This window comes from Tachypleus tridentatus, chromosome 10, assembly GCF_004210375.1.
Source record: "Tachypleus tridentatus isolate NWPU-2018 chromosome 10, ASM421037v1, whole genome shotgun sequence".
NCBI classification, from domain to species: domain Eukaryota; kingdom Metazoa; phylum Arthropoda; class Merostomata; order Xiphosura; family Limulidae; genus Tachypleus; species Tachypleus tridentatus.
The window spans coordinates 12,355,495-12,372,370 of NC_134834.1; the positions used below are offsets into that span (position 1 = coordinate 12,355,495).

The 16,876-nt window shown below is 33.1% G+C and overlaps 1 protein-coding gene across 1 annotated transcript in view; it reads right to left on the reverse strand.

Moving 5' to 3' along the window:
• The window catches only part of LOC143227962 (ras GTPase-activating protein raskol-like), a 111,343-nt gene that overhangs the window by 75,732 nt on the left and 18,735 nt on the right, over window positions 1-16,876 (reverse strand). Inside the window, exon 2 of the mRNA XM_076459313.1 lies at window positions 6,882-6,962. Coding sequence (XP_076315428.1) covers window positions 6,882-6,962 — 81 coding nt within the window. The remainder of the gene's footprint in view (window positions 1-6,881; window positions 6,963-16,876) is intronic.

Below are 16,876 nucleotides of genomic sequence, written 5' to 3' on the forward strand. Positions count from 1 at the left end.
GTTTTGCGCGAAATTAAAAAAACAAAGAAACCTCACGATCAAACCGAAACTTTACTTAAATTTAGAAGAACTGTTAGTAATGCTGCCTATAAATGTATATACATATATATGTTATTATTAGCGACAGAAAGTTATATCGTTCCATAGGACCAAAGCAGTCGGATTTACAAGATGAATTTGGATATGAAACCACACAAGTATCGAGTTTTTGATAAAACTTGAGAACACTGCGTTTATTTCCAACAGCAACTGAGCATATACACAGAAAACAGGCATTTCTAGTTATTCTTAACTAGCAGCGATCGTAAACATTATAAGATTTTATTAACATAACGATGACCTAATTAGGGTTAAAGAAAAATGAGTAAAAAACGTTACGAGCTTTATAAACACGCAGTGCAGACATGAAACCTATACACAAATCTTGCAAGGTTAGCTCCAGTAGTGTTGAGTGACGTCACTAATAAGTGATACAACTGACCCACGTGACATTTTGTTTCCAATTTCGCTGTGACATGCAGACCAAAGGGAGGACAGCTAATAAACGCCACCTACTACCAACTCTTGAGCTAATCTTTCACCAATGTATAGTGGGATTGATCGTGGATTTATAGCGCCTCCACTGCTGAAACGGTGAACATGTTTAGTGCGACGGGGATTCGAACCCGCGACCCTCAGATTACGAATCGAGTGCCTTAATCACCAGGCCCCATTTCGTTTCAACGATAATTACGATAATAAATAGTAAGAAAATAGTAAGGAAAGGAAAAGCGTTACAAAAAGTTTTTGTTTTGTATTCTAATTTTCTGAAAAAACAATAACTTTACGTTCGAAACTTATACACTACACAAATTAGCAAGAAATAAGCTAAATAAACTAGTGTCAACCAGTCACAAAAAATTCTAATATATACTTATGTCAGAGACATACTGGTTGGGTTACAGAGAGAGGCCCCAGTGAACATCCTATTATTCTAATATATACTTATGTCAGAGACATACTGGTTGGGTTACAGAGAGAGGCCCCAGTGAACATCCTATTATTCTAATATATACTTATGTCAGAGATATACTGGTTGGGTTACAGAGAGAGGCCCCAGTGAACATCCTATTATTCTAATATATACTTATGTCAGAGATATACTGGTTGGGTTACAGAGAGAGGCCCCAGTGAACATCCTATTATTCTAATATATACTTATGTCAGAGACATACTGGTTGGGTTACAGAGAGAGGCCCCAGTGAACATCCTATTATTCTAATATATACATATGTCAGAGACATACTGGTTGGGTTACAGAGAGAGGCCCCAGTGAACATCCTATTATTCTAATATATACTTATGTCAGAGACATACTGGTTGGGTTACAGAGAGAGGCCCCAGTGAACATCCTATTATTCTAATATATACTTATGTCAGAGACATACTGGTTGGGTTACAGAGAGAGGCCCCAGTGAACATCCTATTATTCTAATATATACTTATGTCAGAGATATACTGGTTGGGTTACAGAGAGAGGCCCCAGTGAACATCCTATTATTCTAATATATACTTATGTCAGAGATATACTGGTTGGGTTACAGAGAGAGGCCCCAGTGAACATCCTATTATTCTAATATATACTTATGTCAGAGATATACTGGTTGGGTTACAGAGAGAGGCCCCAGTGAACATCCTATTATTCTAATATATACTTATGTCAGAGATATACTGGTTGGGTTACAGAGAGAGGCCCCAGTGAACATCCTATTATTCTAATATATACTTATGTCAGAGATATACTGGTTGGGTTACAGAGAGAGGCCCCAGTGAACATCCTATTATTCTAATATATACTTATGTCAGAGATATACTGGTTGGGTTACAGAGAGAGGCCCCAGTGAACATCCTATTATTCTAATATATACTTATGTCAGAGACATACTGGTTGGGTTACAGAGAGAGGTGAACATCCTATTATTCTAATATATACTTAGTGAGACATCCTGGTTGGGTTATTATTCTAATATATACTTATGTCAGAGACATACTGGTTGGGTTACAGAGAGAGGCCCCAGTGAACATCCTATTATTCTAATATATACTTATGTCAGAGATATACTGGTTGGGTTACAGAGAGAGGCCCCAGTGAACATCCTATTATTCTAATATATACTTATGTCAGAGACATACTGGTTGGGTTACAGAGAGAGGCCCCAGTGAACATCCTATTATTCTAATATATACTTATGTCAGAGATATACTGGTTGGGTTACAGAGAGAGGCCCCAGTGAACATCCTATTATTCTAATATATACTTATGTCAGAGACATACTGGTTGGGTTACAGAGAGAGGCCCCAGTGAACATCCTATTATTCTAATATATACTTATGTCAGAGATATACTGGTTGGGTTACAGAGAGAGGCCCCAGTGAACATCCTATTATTCTAATATATACTTATGTCAGAGATATACTGGTTGGGTTACAGAGAGGGCCCCAGTGAACATCCTATTATTCTAATATATACTTATGTCAGAGATATACTGGTTGGGTTACAGAGAGAGGCCCCAGTGAACATCCTATTATTCTAATATATACATATGTCAGAGACATACTGGTTGGGTTACAGAGAGAGGCCCCAGTGAACATCCAATTATTCTAATATATACTTATGTCAGAGATATACTGGTTGGGTTACAGAGAGAGGCCCCAGTGAACATCCTATTATTCTAATATATACTTATGTCAGAGATATACTGGTTGGGTTACAGAGAGAGGCCCCAGTGAACATCCTATTATTCTAATATATACTTATGTCAGAGACATACTGGTTGGGTTACAGAGAGAGGCCCCAGTGAACATCCTATTATTCTAATATATACATATGTCAGAGACATACTGGTTGGGTTACAGAGAGAGGCCCCAGTGAACATCCTATTATTCTAATATATACATATGTCAGAGACATACTGGTTGGGTTACAGAGAGAGGCCCCAGTGAACATCCTATTATTCTAATATATACTTATGTCAGAGATATACTGGTTGGGTTACAGAGAGAGGCCCCAGTGAACATCCTATTATTCTAATATATACTTATGTCAGAGATATACTGGTTGGGTTACAGAGAGAGCCCCAGTGAACATCCTATTATTCTAATATATACTTATGTCAGAGACATACTGGTTGGGTTACAGAGAGAGGCCCCAGTGAACATCCTATTATTCTAATATATACTTATGTCAGAGATATACTGGTTGGGTTACAGAGAGAGGCCCCAGTGAACATCCTATTATTCTAATATATACTTATGTCAGAGATATACTGGTTGGGTTACAGAGAGAGGCCCCAGTGAACATCCTATTATTCTAATATATACTTATGTCAGAGATATACTGGTTGGGTTACAGAGAGGCCCCAGTGAACATCCTATTATTCTAATATATACTTATGTCAGAGATATACTGGTTGGGTTACAGAGAGAGGCCCCAGTGAACATCCTATTATTCTAATATATACTTATGTCAGAGATATACTGGTTGGGTTACAGAGAGAGGCCCCAGTGAACATCCTATTATTCTAATATATACTTATGTCAGAGATATACTGGTTGGGTTACAGAGAGAGGCCCCAGTGAACATCCTATTATTCTAATATATACTTATGTCAGAGATATACTGGTTGGGTTACAGAGAGGCCCCAGTGAACATCCTATTATTCTAATATATACTTATGTCAGAGATATACTAATTGGGTTACAGAGAGAGGCCCCAGTGAACATCCTATTATTCTAATATATACTTATGTCAGAGACATACTGGTTGGGTTACAGAGAGAGGCCCCAGTGAACATCCTATTATTCTAATATATACTTATGTCAGAGATATACTGGTTGGGTTACAGAGAGAGGCCCCAGTGAACATCCTATTATTCTAATATATACTTATGTCAGAGACATACTGGTTGGGTTACAGAGAGAGGCCCCAGTGAACATCCTATTATTCTAATATATACTTATGTCAGAGATATACTGGTTGGGTTACAGAGAGAGGCCCCAGTGAACATCCTATTATTCTAATATATACATATGTCAGAGACATACTGGTTGGGTTACAGAGAGAGGCCCCAGTGAACATCCTATTATTCTAATATATACTTATGTCAGAGATATACTGGTTGGGTTACAGAGAGAGGCCCCAGTGAACATCCTATTATTCTAATATATACTTATGTCAGAGACATACTGGTTGGGTTACAGAGAGAGGCCCCAGTGAACATCCTATTATTCTAATATATACTTATGTCAGAGATATACTGGTTGGGTTACAGAGAGAGGCCCCAGTGAACATCCTATTATTCTAATATATACATATGTCAGAGACATACTGGTTGGGTTACAGAGAGAGGCCCCAGTGAACATCCTATTATTCTAATATATACTTATGTCAGAGATATACTGGTTGGGTTACAGAGAGAGGCCCCAGTGAACATCCTATTATTCTAATATATACTTATGTCACAGACATACTGGTTGGGTTACAGAGAGAGGCCCCAGTGAACATCCTATTAGTTGGTAAAAGAGTAGTCCAAGAGTTGGCGATTGGTGGTGATGATTAGCTACCTTCCCTCTAGTCTTACGCTGTTAAATTAGAGACGGTTAGCGCAGATAGCCCTCGGGTAGCTTTGCGCGAAATTCCAAAAACAAACAAACGACGTTTACGTTATATTAGTAGAAACGCCACCGTACGGACGGCTATTTGTGCTAGTAATTAATAAATATTAAATATTTTTATATATAAAAAGCGGTGTCGTTTTTAAGAGCTCTAGTTTCCCAGTATTATATTTAAAAATTAAATCAGTAAAGATATAATCAAACCCTCACGTTCAGTCCTAGTGAAAGTCGTGTTCTTGTTGTGAGGAGACAAATGTTTCTGTTATAAAGAAATTGTTGTTACACAAACCACAGTTATTTTGATAATTATCTGAATCTTGAATATACCCAAAGTGTGAATTTGTTTATGAAATTTGTTTGTGGTATTATTCAGTAGATGGCGCAGGAGTTTTGGTAACATACAGAGACATTGACATACACGCTACCCTTCAGGTTATCGAAGATGACCTTCAGGATGACCTTTTGTACTTCATGTGGGTTTCTCATCACTGTTCTAAAAGTCTCCACTATAATACAAAGAAAGGAGGATGGGAAAAGATGGACACTTCTTAACCCTAAAATTACCAGTAAGTTCACATGTTCTTAACCCTAAAAGTACCAGTAAGTTCACATGTTCTTAACCCCAGAATTACCAGTAGGTTCACATGTTCTTAGCCCTAAAAGTACCAGTAAGTTCACATGTTCTTAACCCCAGAATTACTAGTAGGTTCACATGTTCTTAACCCTAGAATTACCAGTAGGCTTACATGTTCACACTGGGTGCTTTCCAGTGGCACAACGGTATGTCTGAGGACTTTCAACGCTAAAAACCGGGTTTCGATATCCGTGGACGGCAGAGCACAGATAGCCCTTTGCGTAGCTTTGCACTTAACTACAAACAACAATCACGTCGGGTTTTTTAAACACAATTTCCAAAGTATTTATACTTGTGGATCACTTTTCCAGTTACCAGACCCCCGATAATAACTCACGGGTCAAAAAGATAAAAGCAACCTAGAGTACCAACAATATTATATTTCATTTCACTAATTAGTGCTCGGTTCCCCTGAGAATTTCACAAAGAAAATCAATGCTTTCACGTTTTTTTACGTCGACTTCTCTGCTCTCAATGTTCTAATAATTCAGACAACTGCTTCTGAACATTTTCCAGTATCATTCGCAACACCTCACTCACTCCACTTAGAAAAGAAGTAAGTCGCGGATTCGAACCCCCGTCACACCAAAAGTGGTCGCCCTTTCAGCCGTGGGGGCGCTATAATGTGACGGCCAATCCCACTATTCGTTGGTAGAAGAGTAGCCCAAGAGTTGGCGGTGGGTAGTGATGACTAGCCTTCCCTCTAGTCTTACACTGCTAAATTAGGGACGCCTAGCGCAGATAGCCCTCGAGTAGCTTTTGCGCAAAATTCAAAACAAACAAACAAACAGCACGTACTAAATAAAAATGAACAAATCTTTGTTGTGACTTGAATATACATTAAACTAGAATGAATACAACATCAAATAAATGTACTTGTTAAACTACGACTAGAATAAATAATAGTAATTAATGTGTTCGTGAAGTTGTTGTATAATTACCAGTTAATAATCACTCACCCTGGTTCTGGTCTCATTAACTCCTGGGTGAACTATTCACCCAGTTGAGAGAACCACTGTTTTATAGTAACTTACTGCACGTGATAGAGTATGTGGACCTCACAGGCTCACTGATATAAACACAAATACGTAATTTGAGAGTTAATAGAAACACAACTTTCGTTTAGATCAGACGTCAGTCACAACATAAAAAATAAAACAATAATGTGGTTAAAAGGTTGTTTGTTTGCTTTCTCAGACAAGGAACTCATGTTTCAAGATTACAGACGAGGGTGAGTGTACTTTACGAAAAGTGTAAACAATTCCATATAACCCAAACTTTCACCATAAAGTAAGCCACGAGTAATAACTCCCAAAAACAGTTTAACTGTAAATATTCATAAGGTAATAACTCACAAAATCCTAATTAGCAGTGTGAATGTTTATAAGGTAATAAGTCACGAACACGTTTTTACCTTTTTATGAGGTAATAACTCATAAAACAGTATTTAAAACTGCGAATATTCACATGTTAATAACTCAAAAAAATTCTGATTAACAGTGTGAAGGTTCATCAGTCAATAATTATTTATCAGCTGAAGTTTAACGCAGACACTAAAGTTATAGGATTAAATATGAATCAGATGTTTCATTACCTGACAGAACTCGACACAAAGTGAGATTTGGAGAATACGACACCTGGATGGTGTGTCTCTTGGTGGATTTTTCCTCAGGTGCTTCATTAAAAAGAAAGAGAGAAAAAATTTTACCTTCATATGTACCTACATACTTCATGAAATAACAGTTTGCTATATACCTACATACTTCATCAAATAACAGTTTGTTATATACCTACATACTTCATCAAATAACAGTTTGCTATATACCTACATACTTCATCAAATAACAGTTTGTTATATACCTACATACTTCATCAAATAACAGTTTGCTATATACCTACACACTTCATGAAATAACAGTTTGCTATATACCTACATCCTTCATCAAATAACAGTTTGCTATATACCTACATACTTCATCAAATAACAGTTTGCTATATACCTACATACTTCATCAAATAACAGTTTGCTATATATACCTACATACTTCATCAAATAACAGTTTGCTATATATACCTACATACTTTATCAAATAACAGTTTGTTATATACCTACATACTTCATCAAATAACAGTTTGCTATATACCTACATACTTCATCAAATAACAGTTTGTTATATACCTACATACTTCATCAAATAACAGTTTGCTATATACCTACATACTTCATCAAATAACAGTTTGTTATATACCTACATACCTCATCAAATAACAGTTTGCTATATACCTACATACTTCATGAAATAACAGTTTGCTATATACCTACATACTTCATCAAATAACAGTTTGCTATATATACCTACATACTTCATCAAATAACAGTTTGCTATATATACCTACATACTTCATCAAATAACAGTTTGTTATATACCTACATACTTCATCAAATAACAGTTTGCTATATACCTACATACTTCATGAAATAACAGTTTGCTATATACCTACATACTTCATCAAATAACAGTTTGCTATATATACCTACATACTTCATCAAATAACAGTTTGCTATATATACCTACATACTTCATCAAATAACAGTTTGCTATATACCTACATACTTCATGAAATAACAGTTTGCTATATACCTACATACTTCATCAAATAACAGTTTGCTATATACCTACATACTTCATCAAATAACAGTTTGCTATATACCTACATACTTCATCAAATAACAGTTTGCTATATACCTACATACTTCATCAAATAACAGTTTGCTATATACCTACATACTTCATCAAATAACAGTTTGCTATATATACCTACATACTTCATCAAATAACAGTTTGCTATATACCTACATACTTCATGAAATAACAGTTTGCTATATACCTACATACTTCATCAAATAACAGTTTGCTATATACCTACATACTTCATGAAATAACAGTTTGCTATATACCTACATACTTCATCAAATAACAGTTTGCTATATACCTACATACTTCATGAAATAACAGTTTGCTATATACCTACATACTTCATCAAATAACAGTTTGCTATATATACCTACATACTTCATGAAATAACAGTTTGCTATATATACCTACATACTTCATCAAATAACAGTTTGCTATATATACCTACATACTTCATGAAATAACAGTTTGCTATATACCTACATACTTCATCAAATAACAGTTTGCTATATACCTACATACTTCATGAAATAACAGTTTGTTATATACCTACATACTTCATCAAATAACAGTTTCCTATATACCTACATACCTCATCAAATAACAGTTTGCTATATACCTACATACTTCATGAAATAACAGTTTGCTATATACCTACATACCTCATCAAATAACAGTTTGCTATATACCTACATACTTCATCAAATAACAGTTTGTTATATACCTACATACTTCATCAAATAACAGTTTGCTATATACCTACATACTTCATCAAATAACAGTTTGCTATATACCTACATACTTCATCAAATAACAGTTTGCTATATACCTACATACTTCATCAAATAACAGTTTGCTATATATACCTACATACTTCATCAAATAACAGTTTGCTATATATACCTACATACTTTATCAAATAACAGTTTGTTATATACCTACATACTTCATCAAATAACAGTTTGCTATATACCTACATACTTCATCAAATAACAGTTTGTTATATACCTACATACTTCATCAAATAACAGTTTGCTATATACCTACATACTTCATCAAATAACAGTTTGTTATATACCTACATACCTCATCAAATAACAGTTTGCTATATACCTACATACTTCATGAAATAACAGTTTGCTATATACCTACATACTTCATCAAATAACAGTTTGCTATATATACCTACATACCTCATCAAATAACAGTTTGCTATATATACCTACATACTTCATCAAATAACAGTTTGCTATATATACCTACATACTTCATCAAATAACAGTTTGCTATATACCTACATACCTCATCAAATAACAGTTTGCTATATATACCTACATACTTCATCAAATAACAGTTTGCTATATACCTACATACTTCATCAAATAACAGTTTGCTATATATACCTACATACTTCATCAAATAACAGTTTGCTATATACCTACATACTTCATCAAATAACAGTTTGCTATATACCTACATACTTCATCAAATAACAGTTTGCTATATACCTACATACTTCATGAAATAACAGTTTGCTATATACCTACATACTTCATCAAATAACAGTTTGCTATATACCTACATACTTCATCAAATAACAGTTTGCTATATACCTACATACTTCATCAAATAACAGTTTGCTATATACCTACATACTTCATCAAATAACAGTTTGCTATATACCTACATACTTCATGAAATAACAGTTTGCTATATATACCTACATACTTCATCAAATAACAGTTTGCTATATACCTACATACTTCATGAAATAACAGTTTGCTATATACCTACATACTTCATCAAATAACAGTTTGCTATATACCTACATACTTCATGAAATAACAGTTTGCTATATACCTACATACTTCATCAAATAACAGTTTGCTATATATACCTACATACTTCATGAAATAACAGTTTGCTATATATACCTACATACTTCATCAAATAACAGTTTGCTATATATACCTACATACTTCATCAAATAACAGTTTGCTATATACCTACATACTTCATCAAATAACAGTTTGCTATATACCTACATACTTCATCAAATAACAGTTTGTTATATACCTACATACTTCATCAAATAACAGTTTGCTATATACCTACATACCTCATCAAATAACAGTTTGCTATATACCTACATACTTCATGAAATAACAGTTTGCTATATACCTACATACCTCATCAAATAACAGTTTGCTATATACCTACATACTTCATCAAATAACAGTTTGTTATATACCTACATACTTCATCAAATAACAGTTTGCTATATACCTACATACTTCATCAAATAACAGTTTGCTATATACCTACATACTTCATCAAATAACAGTTTGCTATATACCTACATACTTCATCAAATAACAGTTTGCTATATACCTACATACTTCATCAAATAACAGTTTGCTATATACCTACATACTTCATCAAATAAGAGTTTGCTATATACCTACATACTTCATCAAATAACAGTTTGCTATATATACCTACATACTTCATCAAATAACAGTTTGCTATATACCTACATACCTCATCAAATAACAGTTTGCTATATATACCTACATACTTCATCAAATAACAGTTTGCTATATATACCTACATACTTCATCAAATAACAGTTTGCTATATACCTACATACCTCATCAAATAACAGTTTGCTATATATACCTACATACTTCATCAAATAACAGTTTGCTATATATACCTACATACTTCATCAAATAACAGTTTGCTATATACCTACATACCTCATCAAATAACAGTTTGCTATATATACCTACATACTTCATCAAATAACAGTTTGCTATATACCTACATACTTCATCAAATAACAGTTTGCTATATATACCTACATACTTCATCAAATAACAGTTTGCTATATACCTACATACTTCATGAAATAACAGTTTGCTATATACCTACATACTTCATCAAATAACAGTTTGCTATATACCTACATACTTCATGAAATAACAGTTTGCTATATACCTACATACTTCATCAAATAACAGTTTGCTATATACCTACATACTTCATGAAATAACAGTTTGTTATATACCTACATACTTCATCAAATAACAGTTTGCTATATACCTACATACTTCATCAAATAACAGTTTGCTATATATACCTACATACTTCATCAAATAACAGTTTGCTATATACCTACATACTTCATCAAATAACAGTTTGCTATATACCTACATACTTCATCAAATAACAGTTTGCTATATACCTACATACTTCATCAAATAACAGTTTGCTATATACCTACATCCTTCATCAAATAACAGTTTGCTATATATACCTACATACTTCATCAAATAACAGTTTGCTATATACCTACATACTTCATCAAATAACAGTTTGCTATATATACCTACATACTTCATCAAATAACAGTTTGCTATATACCTACATACTTCATCAAATAACAGTTTGCTATATACCTACATACTTCATCAAATAACAGTTTGCTATATACCTACATACTTCATGAAATAACAGTTTGTTATATACCTACATACTTCATCAAATAACAGTTTGCTATATACCTACATACCTCATCAAATAACAGTTTGCTATATACCTACATACTTCATGAAATAACAGTTTGTTATATACCTACATACTTCATCAAATAACAGTTTGCTATATACCTACATACCTCATCAAATAACAGTTTGCTATATACCTACATACTTCATCAAATAACAGTTTGCTATATACCTACATACTTCATGAAATAACAGTTTGCTATATACCTACATACTTCATCAAATAACAGTTTGCTATATACCTACATACTTCATGAAATAACAGTTTGCTATATACCTACATACTTCATCAAATAACAGTTTGCTATATATACCTACATACTTCATCAAATAACAGTTTGCTATATATACCTACATACTTCATCAAATAACAGTTTGCTATATACCTACATACTTCATGAAATAACAGTTTGCTATATACCTACATACTTCATCAAATAACAGTTTGCTATATACCTACATACTTCATGAAATAACAGTTTGCTATATACCTACATACTTCATCAAATAACAGTTTGCTATATACCTACATACTTCATGAAATAACAGTTTGTTATATACCTACATACTTCATCAAATAACAGTTTGCTATATACCTACATACCTCATCAAATAACAGTTTGCTATATACCTACATACTTCATGAAATAACAGTTTGCTATATACCTACATACCTCATCAAATAACAGTTTGCTATATACCTACATACTTCATCAAATAACAGTTTGTTATATACCTACATACTTCATCAAATAACAGTTTGCTATATACCTACATACTTCATCAAATAACAGTTTGTTATATACCTACATACTTCATCAAATAACAGTTTGCTATATACCTACATACTTCATCAAATAACAGTTTGCTATATACCTGCATACCTCATCAAATAACAGTTTGCTATATACCTATAGATGTTCCAAAACATTCAATGTTATCTTAAATTAATGTTAAACTGTAGTCATTGTCTTTTTTTCGGTTACAGGCCTTACAACGATATAAAAATTACTCTGTTAAAACGCTTAAGATGGGAGCCAGTCTGCGGACTTACAACAGTAGAAACTGAGCGTCAATACCCGTTATGGGCAGAGCACGGATAGCCCACTGTGTAGTTTTGTGCTTCAAACAAACAAACAATGCTAAGCTTTTTCAGTTTTTAAATATGTCACAATAGTGTCACTTTCATGGCGTCGTGGCTGTAACAGACGAATGCCGTATTTTGTACGCGAAAAGAAGTTGTATTTATATTTTTATACTCTCGTGTAAAGGTTTCGTGTACGGCGTACTTGTACTCTAAATAACGTGTCTGGATATTTCTAAAGCCATTCGAGGAAAGACTTGTGAATGTACAAGGAAATGATGAACAGGACAGAACTCAGAGATATTGACTTAACAAGCGTCAACAAAACAACGTGCGTAGTGGTCGTTTTCACGTACGAAAGCAACACGCAACACAACTCTCGCGAAACTGTTGAGACCGAACTACATATTTTAGGTTTACCTACTGAGAAATATTGATACCCACAGGATACGATATTAAGGACATTTATTTGGAAGTGTTTCTATAGTTTCTTCTGTTGTCATCGAACAACAAAGGTGTCGACAGTCTGAACATTCCCTCAGCTAGCTGACTTAGCGCCTCCTAGCGACAGGTATGAGTTTAAAAATACTTCTTGTTCTAAAAACGAAACGTTCGTTACACACACAGTGTTTCAGAAGCGTTACTTTTCATGTAATAGCAAGGACTTGCCAAGAAGAATGAACGTACCCAACTATGGAGACAAGTGAGAAGTTTTATAATATAGCACCACCTGGTGTATCAGTGTGAACGAAGTACAAACCCCGAATCACAGAGTATTCATAGTTAACTTACTCTTTCAAAGCTCTAATAACATTAAGTAAACACGTTTATAAAGTTCTAAGCCTAGAGTTATAAGATATTAACAGGCGACTAAAGATTAAGATAGTTTTATAAGGATAGTTTGTGAAACAGTATTCATTATTAGTATTCTGTGTGAATAGTGTGTGTGAAACAATATACATCACCGGAGAGATAGTTCTATATGAATAGAATGTGTGTGAAACAGTATTGATTATCAGAGAAATAATTCTATACGGATAGTGTGTGTGTGTGTGAAACAGAATATATTAAAGAGGTAGCTCTATACGGATAATGTGTGTGAAAAAGTGTATATTATCAGAAAGATATTTCTATATGGATAGTGTGTGTGTGAAATAATATACACTATCAAACAGATAGTTCTATATGGATAGTGTGTGTGTGAAATAATATACACTATCAAACAGATAGTTCTATATGGATAGTGTGTGTATGAAATAATATACACTATCAAACAGATAGTTCTATATGGATAGTGTGTGTATGAAATAATATACACTATCAAACAGATAGTTCTATATGGATAGAGTGTGTGTGAAATAATATAGACTATCAAACAGATAGTTCTATATGGATAGTGTGTGTGTGAAATAATATACACTATCAAACAGATAGTTCTATATGGATAGAGTGTGTGTGAAATAATATAGACTATCAAACAGATAGTTCTATATGGATAGAGTGTGTGTGAAATAATATAGACTATCAAACAGATAGTTCTATATGGATAGTGTGTGTGTGAAATAATATACACTATCAAACAGATAGTTCTATATGGATAGTGTTGTGTATGAAATAATATACACTATCAAACAGATAGTTCTATATGGATAGAGTGTGTGTGAAATAATATAGACTATCAAACAGATAGTTCTATATGGATAGTGTGTGTGTGAAATAATATAGACTATCAAACAGATAGTTCTATATGGATAGTGTGTGTATGAAATAATATACACTATCAAACAAATAGTTCTATATGGATAGTGTGTGTGTGAAATAATATAGACTATCAAACAGATAGTTCTATATGGATAGTGTGTGTGTGAAATAATATACACTATCAAACAGATAGTTCTATATGGATAGTGTGTGTGTGAAATAATATACACTATCAAACAGATAGTTCTATATGGATAGTGTGTGTGTGAAATAATATACACTATCAAACAGATAGTTCTATATGGATAGTGTGTGTATGAAATAATATACACTATCAAACAGATAGTTCTATATGGATAGAGTGTGTGTGAAATAATATAGACTATCAAACAGATAGTTCTATATGGATAGTGTGTGTGTGAAATAATATAGACTATCAAACAGATAGTTCTATATGGATAGTGTGTGTGTGAAATAATATACACTATCAAACAGATAGTTCTATATGGATAGTGTGTGTATGAAATAATATACACTATCAAACAAATAGTTCTATATGGATAGTGTGTGTGTGAAATAATATAGACTATCAAACAGATAGTTCTATATGGATAGTGTGTGTGTGAAATAATATACACTATCAAACAGATAGTTCTATATGGATAGTGTGTGTGTGAAATAATATACACTATCAAACAGATAGTTCTATATGGATAGTGTGTGTGTGAAATAATATACACTATCAAACAGATAGTTCTATATGGAGAGTGTGTGTGTGAAATAATATACACTATCAAACAGATAGTTCTATATGGATAGTGTGTGTGTGAAATAATATACACTATCAAACAGATAGTTCTATATGGAGAGTGTGTGTGTGAAATAATATACACTATCAAACAGATAGTTCTATATGGATAGTGTGTGTGTGAAATAATATAGACTATCAAACAGATAGTTCTATATGGATAGTGTGTGTGTGAAATAATATACACTATCAAATAGATAGTTCTATATGGATAGTGTGTGCGAAACTATTTATTATCAGAGAAATAGCTCTATATGGACAGCTTGTGTAAAACAGTATACATTATCAGTGAGATAATTCTATACGGATATTGTATGTGAAACAGTTACATTATCAGAGAGATAATTCTATACGGGTATTGTATGTGAAACAGTTACATTATCAGAGAGATAATTCTATACGGATATTGTTGTGAAACAGTTACATCATAAGAGAGATAATTCTATACGGATATTGTATGTGAATCAGTTACGTTATCAGAGAGATAATTCTATACGGATATTCTATGTGAAACAGTTACGTTATCAGAGAGATAAATCAATGCGGATATTGTGTGTGAAACAGTTACATCATCAGAGAATAATTCTATACGGATATTGTATGTGAAACAGTTACGTTATCAGAGAGATAATTCTATACGGGTATTGTATGTGAAACAGTTACGTTATCAGAGAGATAATTCTATACGGGTATTGTGTGTGAAACAGTTACATTATCAGAGAGATAATTCTATACGGGTATTGTACGTGAAACAGTTACATTATCAGAGAGATAATTCTATACGGATATTGTTGTGAAACAGTTACATCATAAGAGAGATAATTCAATACGGATATTGTATGTGAATCAGTTACGTTATCAAAGAGATAATTCTATACGGATATTCTATGTGAAACAGTTACGTTATCAGAGAGATAAATCAATGCGGATATTGTGTGTGAAACAGTTACATCATCAGAGAATAATTCTATACGGATATTGTATGTGAAACAGTTACGTTATCAGAGAGATAATTCTATACGGGTATTGTATGTGAAACAGTTACGTTATCAGAGAGATAATTTTATACGGATACTGTGTGTGAAACAGTTACGTTATCAGAGAGATAATTCTATACGGATATATGTATAAAGTGTGATTGTGTATTATAAAAGATATAAACCATAAATGTTTACAAAATATATTTTTTGAAAGGTGAGATTTGAGAGCAGTGTGTAAAACAATATGGATTATTAGAAAGATAGTTGTGAGTGTACAGTAAGTTCTGTCAGGAAGTTAGAGTAACGTGTATAATTGTTTATATTATGATGGAGATGGTTCTTTAAGTATAGGGTATAAGACTCTATATGTAGTGTGAGATAGTTCTAAGAGAACAATACAATATCTATTATTTCTGTTTTCTGGTATTCATACGCATCTGCTCAAGGACTACTTGCACTTATAAACTGGATCTGGCGGTTATTAAAATAACACCACACTTGACGTACTCTTGTTCTATCGAATAACTTGATTCGGCTTTCACCCTAGTACCGTGAGAGATAGTTCAACAGTGTAATGTGTAAAACAATAGAAGTTATCAGGGAGATAGTTCAACAGTGTAATGTGTAAAACAATAGAAGTTATCAGGGAGAGAGTTCAACAGTGTAATGTGTAAAACAATAGAAGTTATCAGGGAGAAAGCTATACAGTGTAATGTGTAAAACAATAGAAGATATCAGGGAGAGAGTTCAA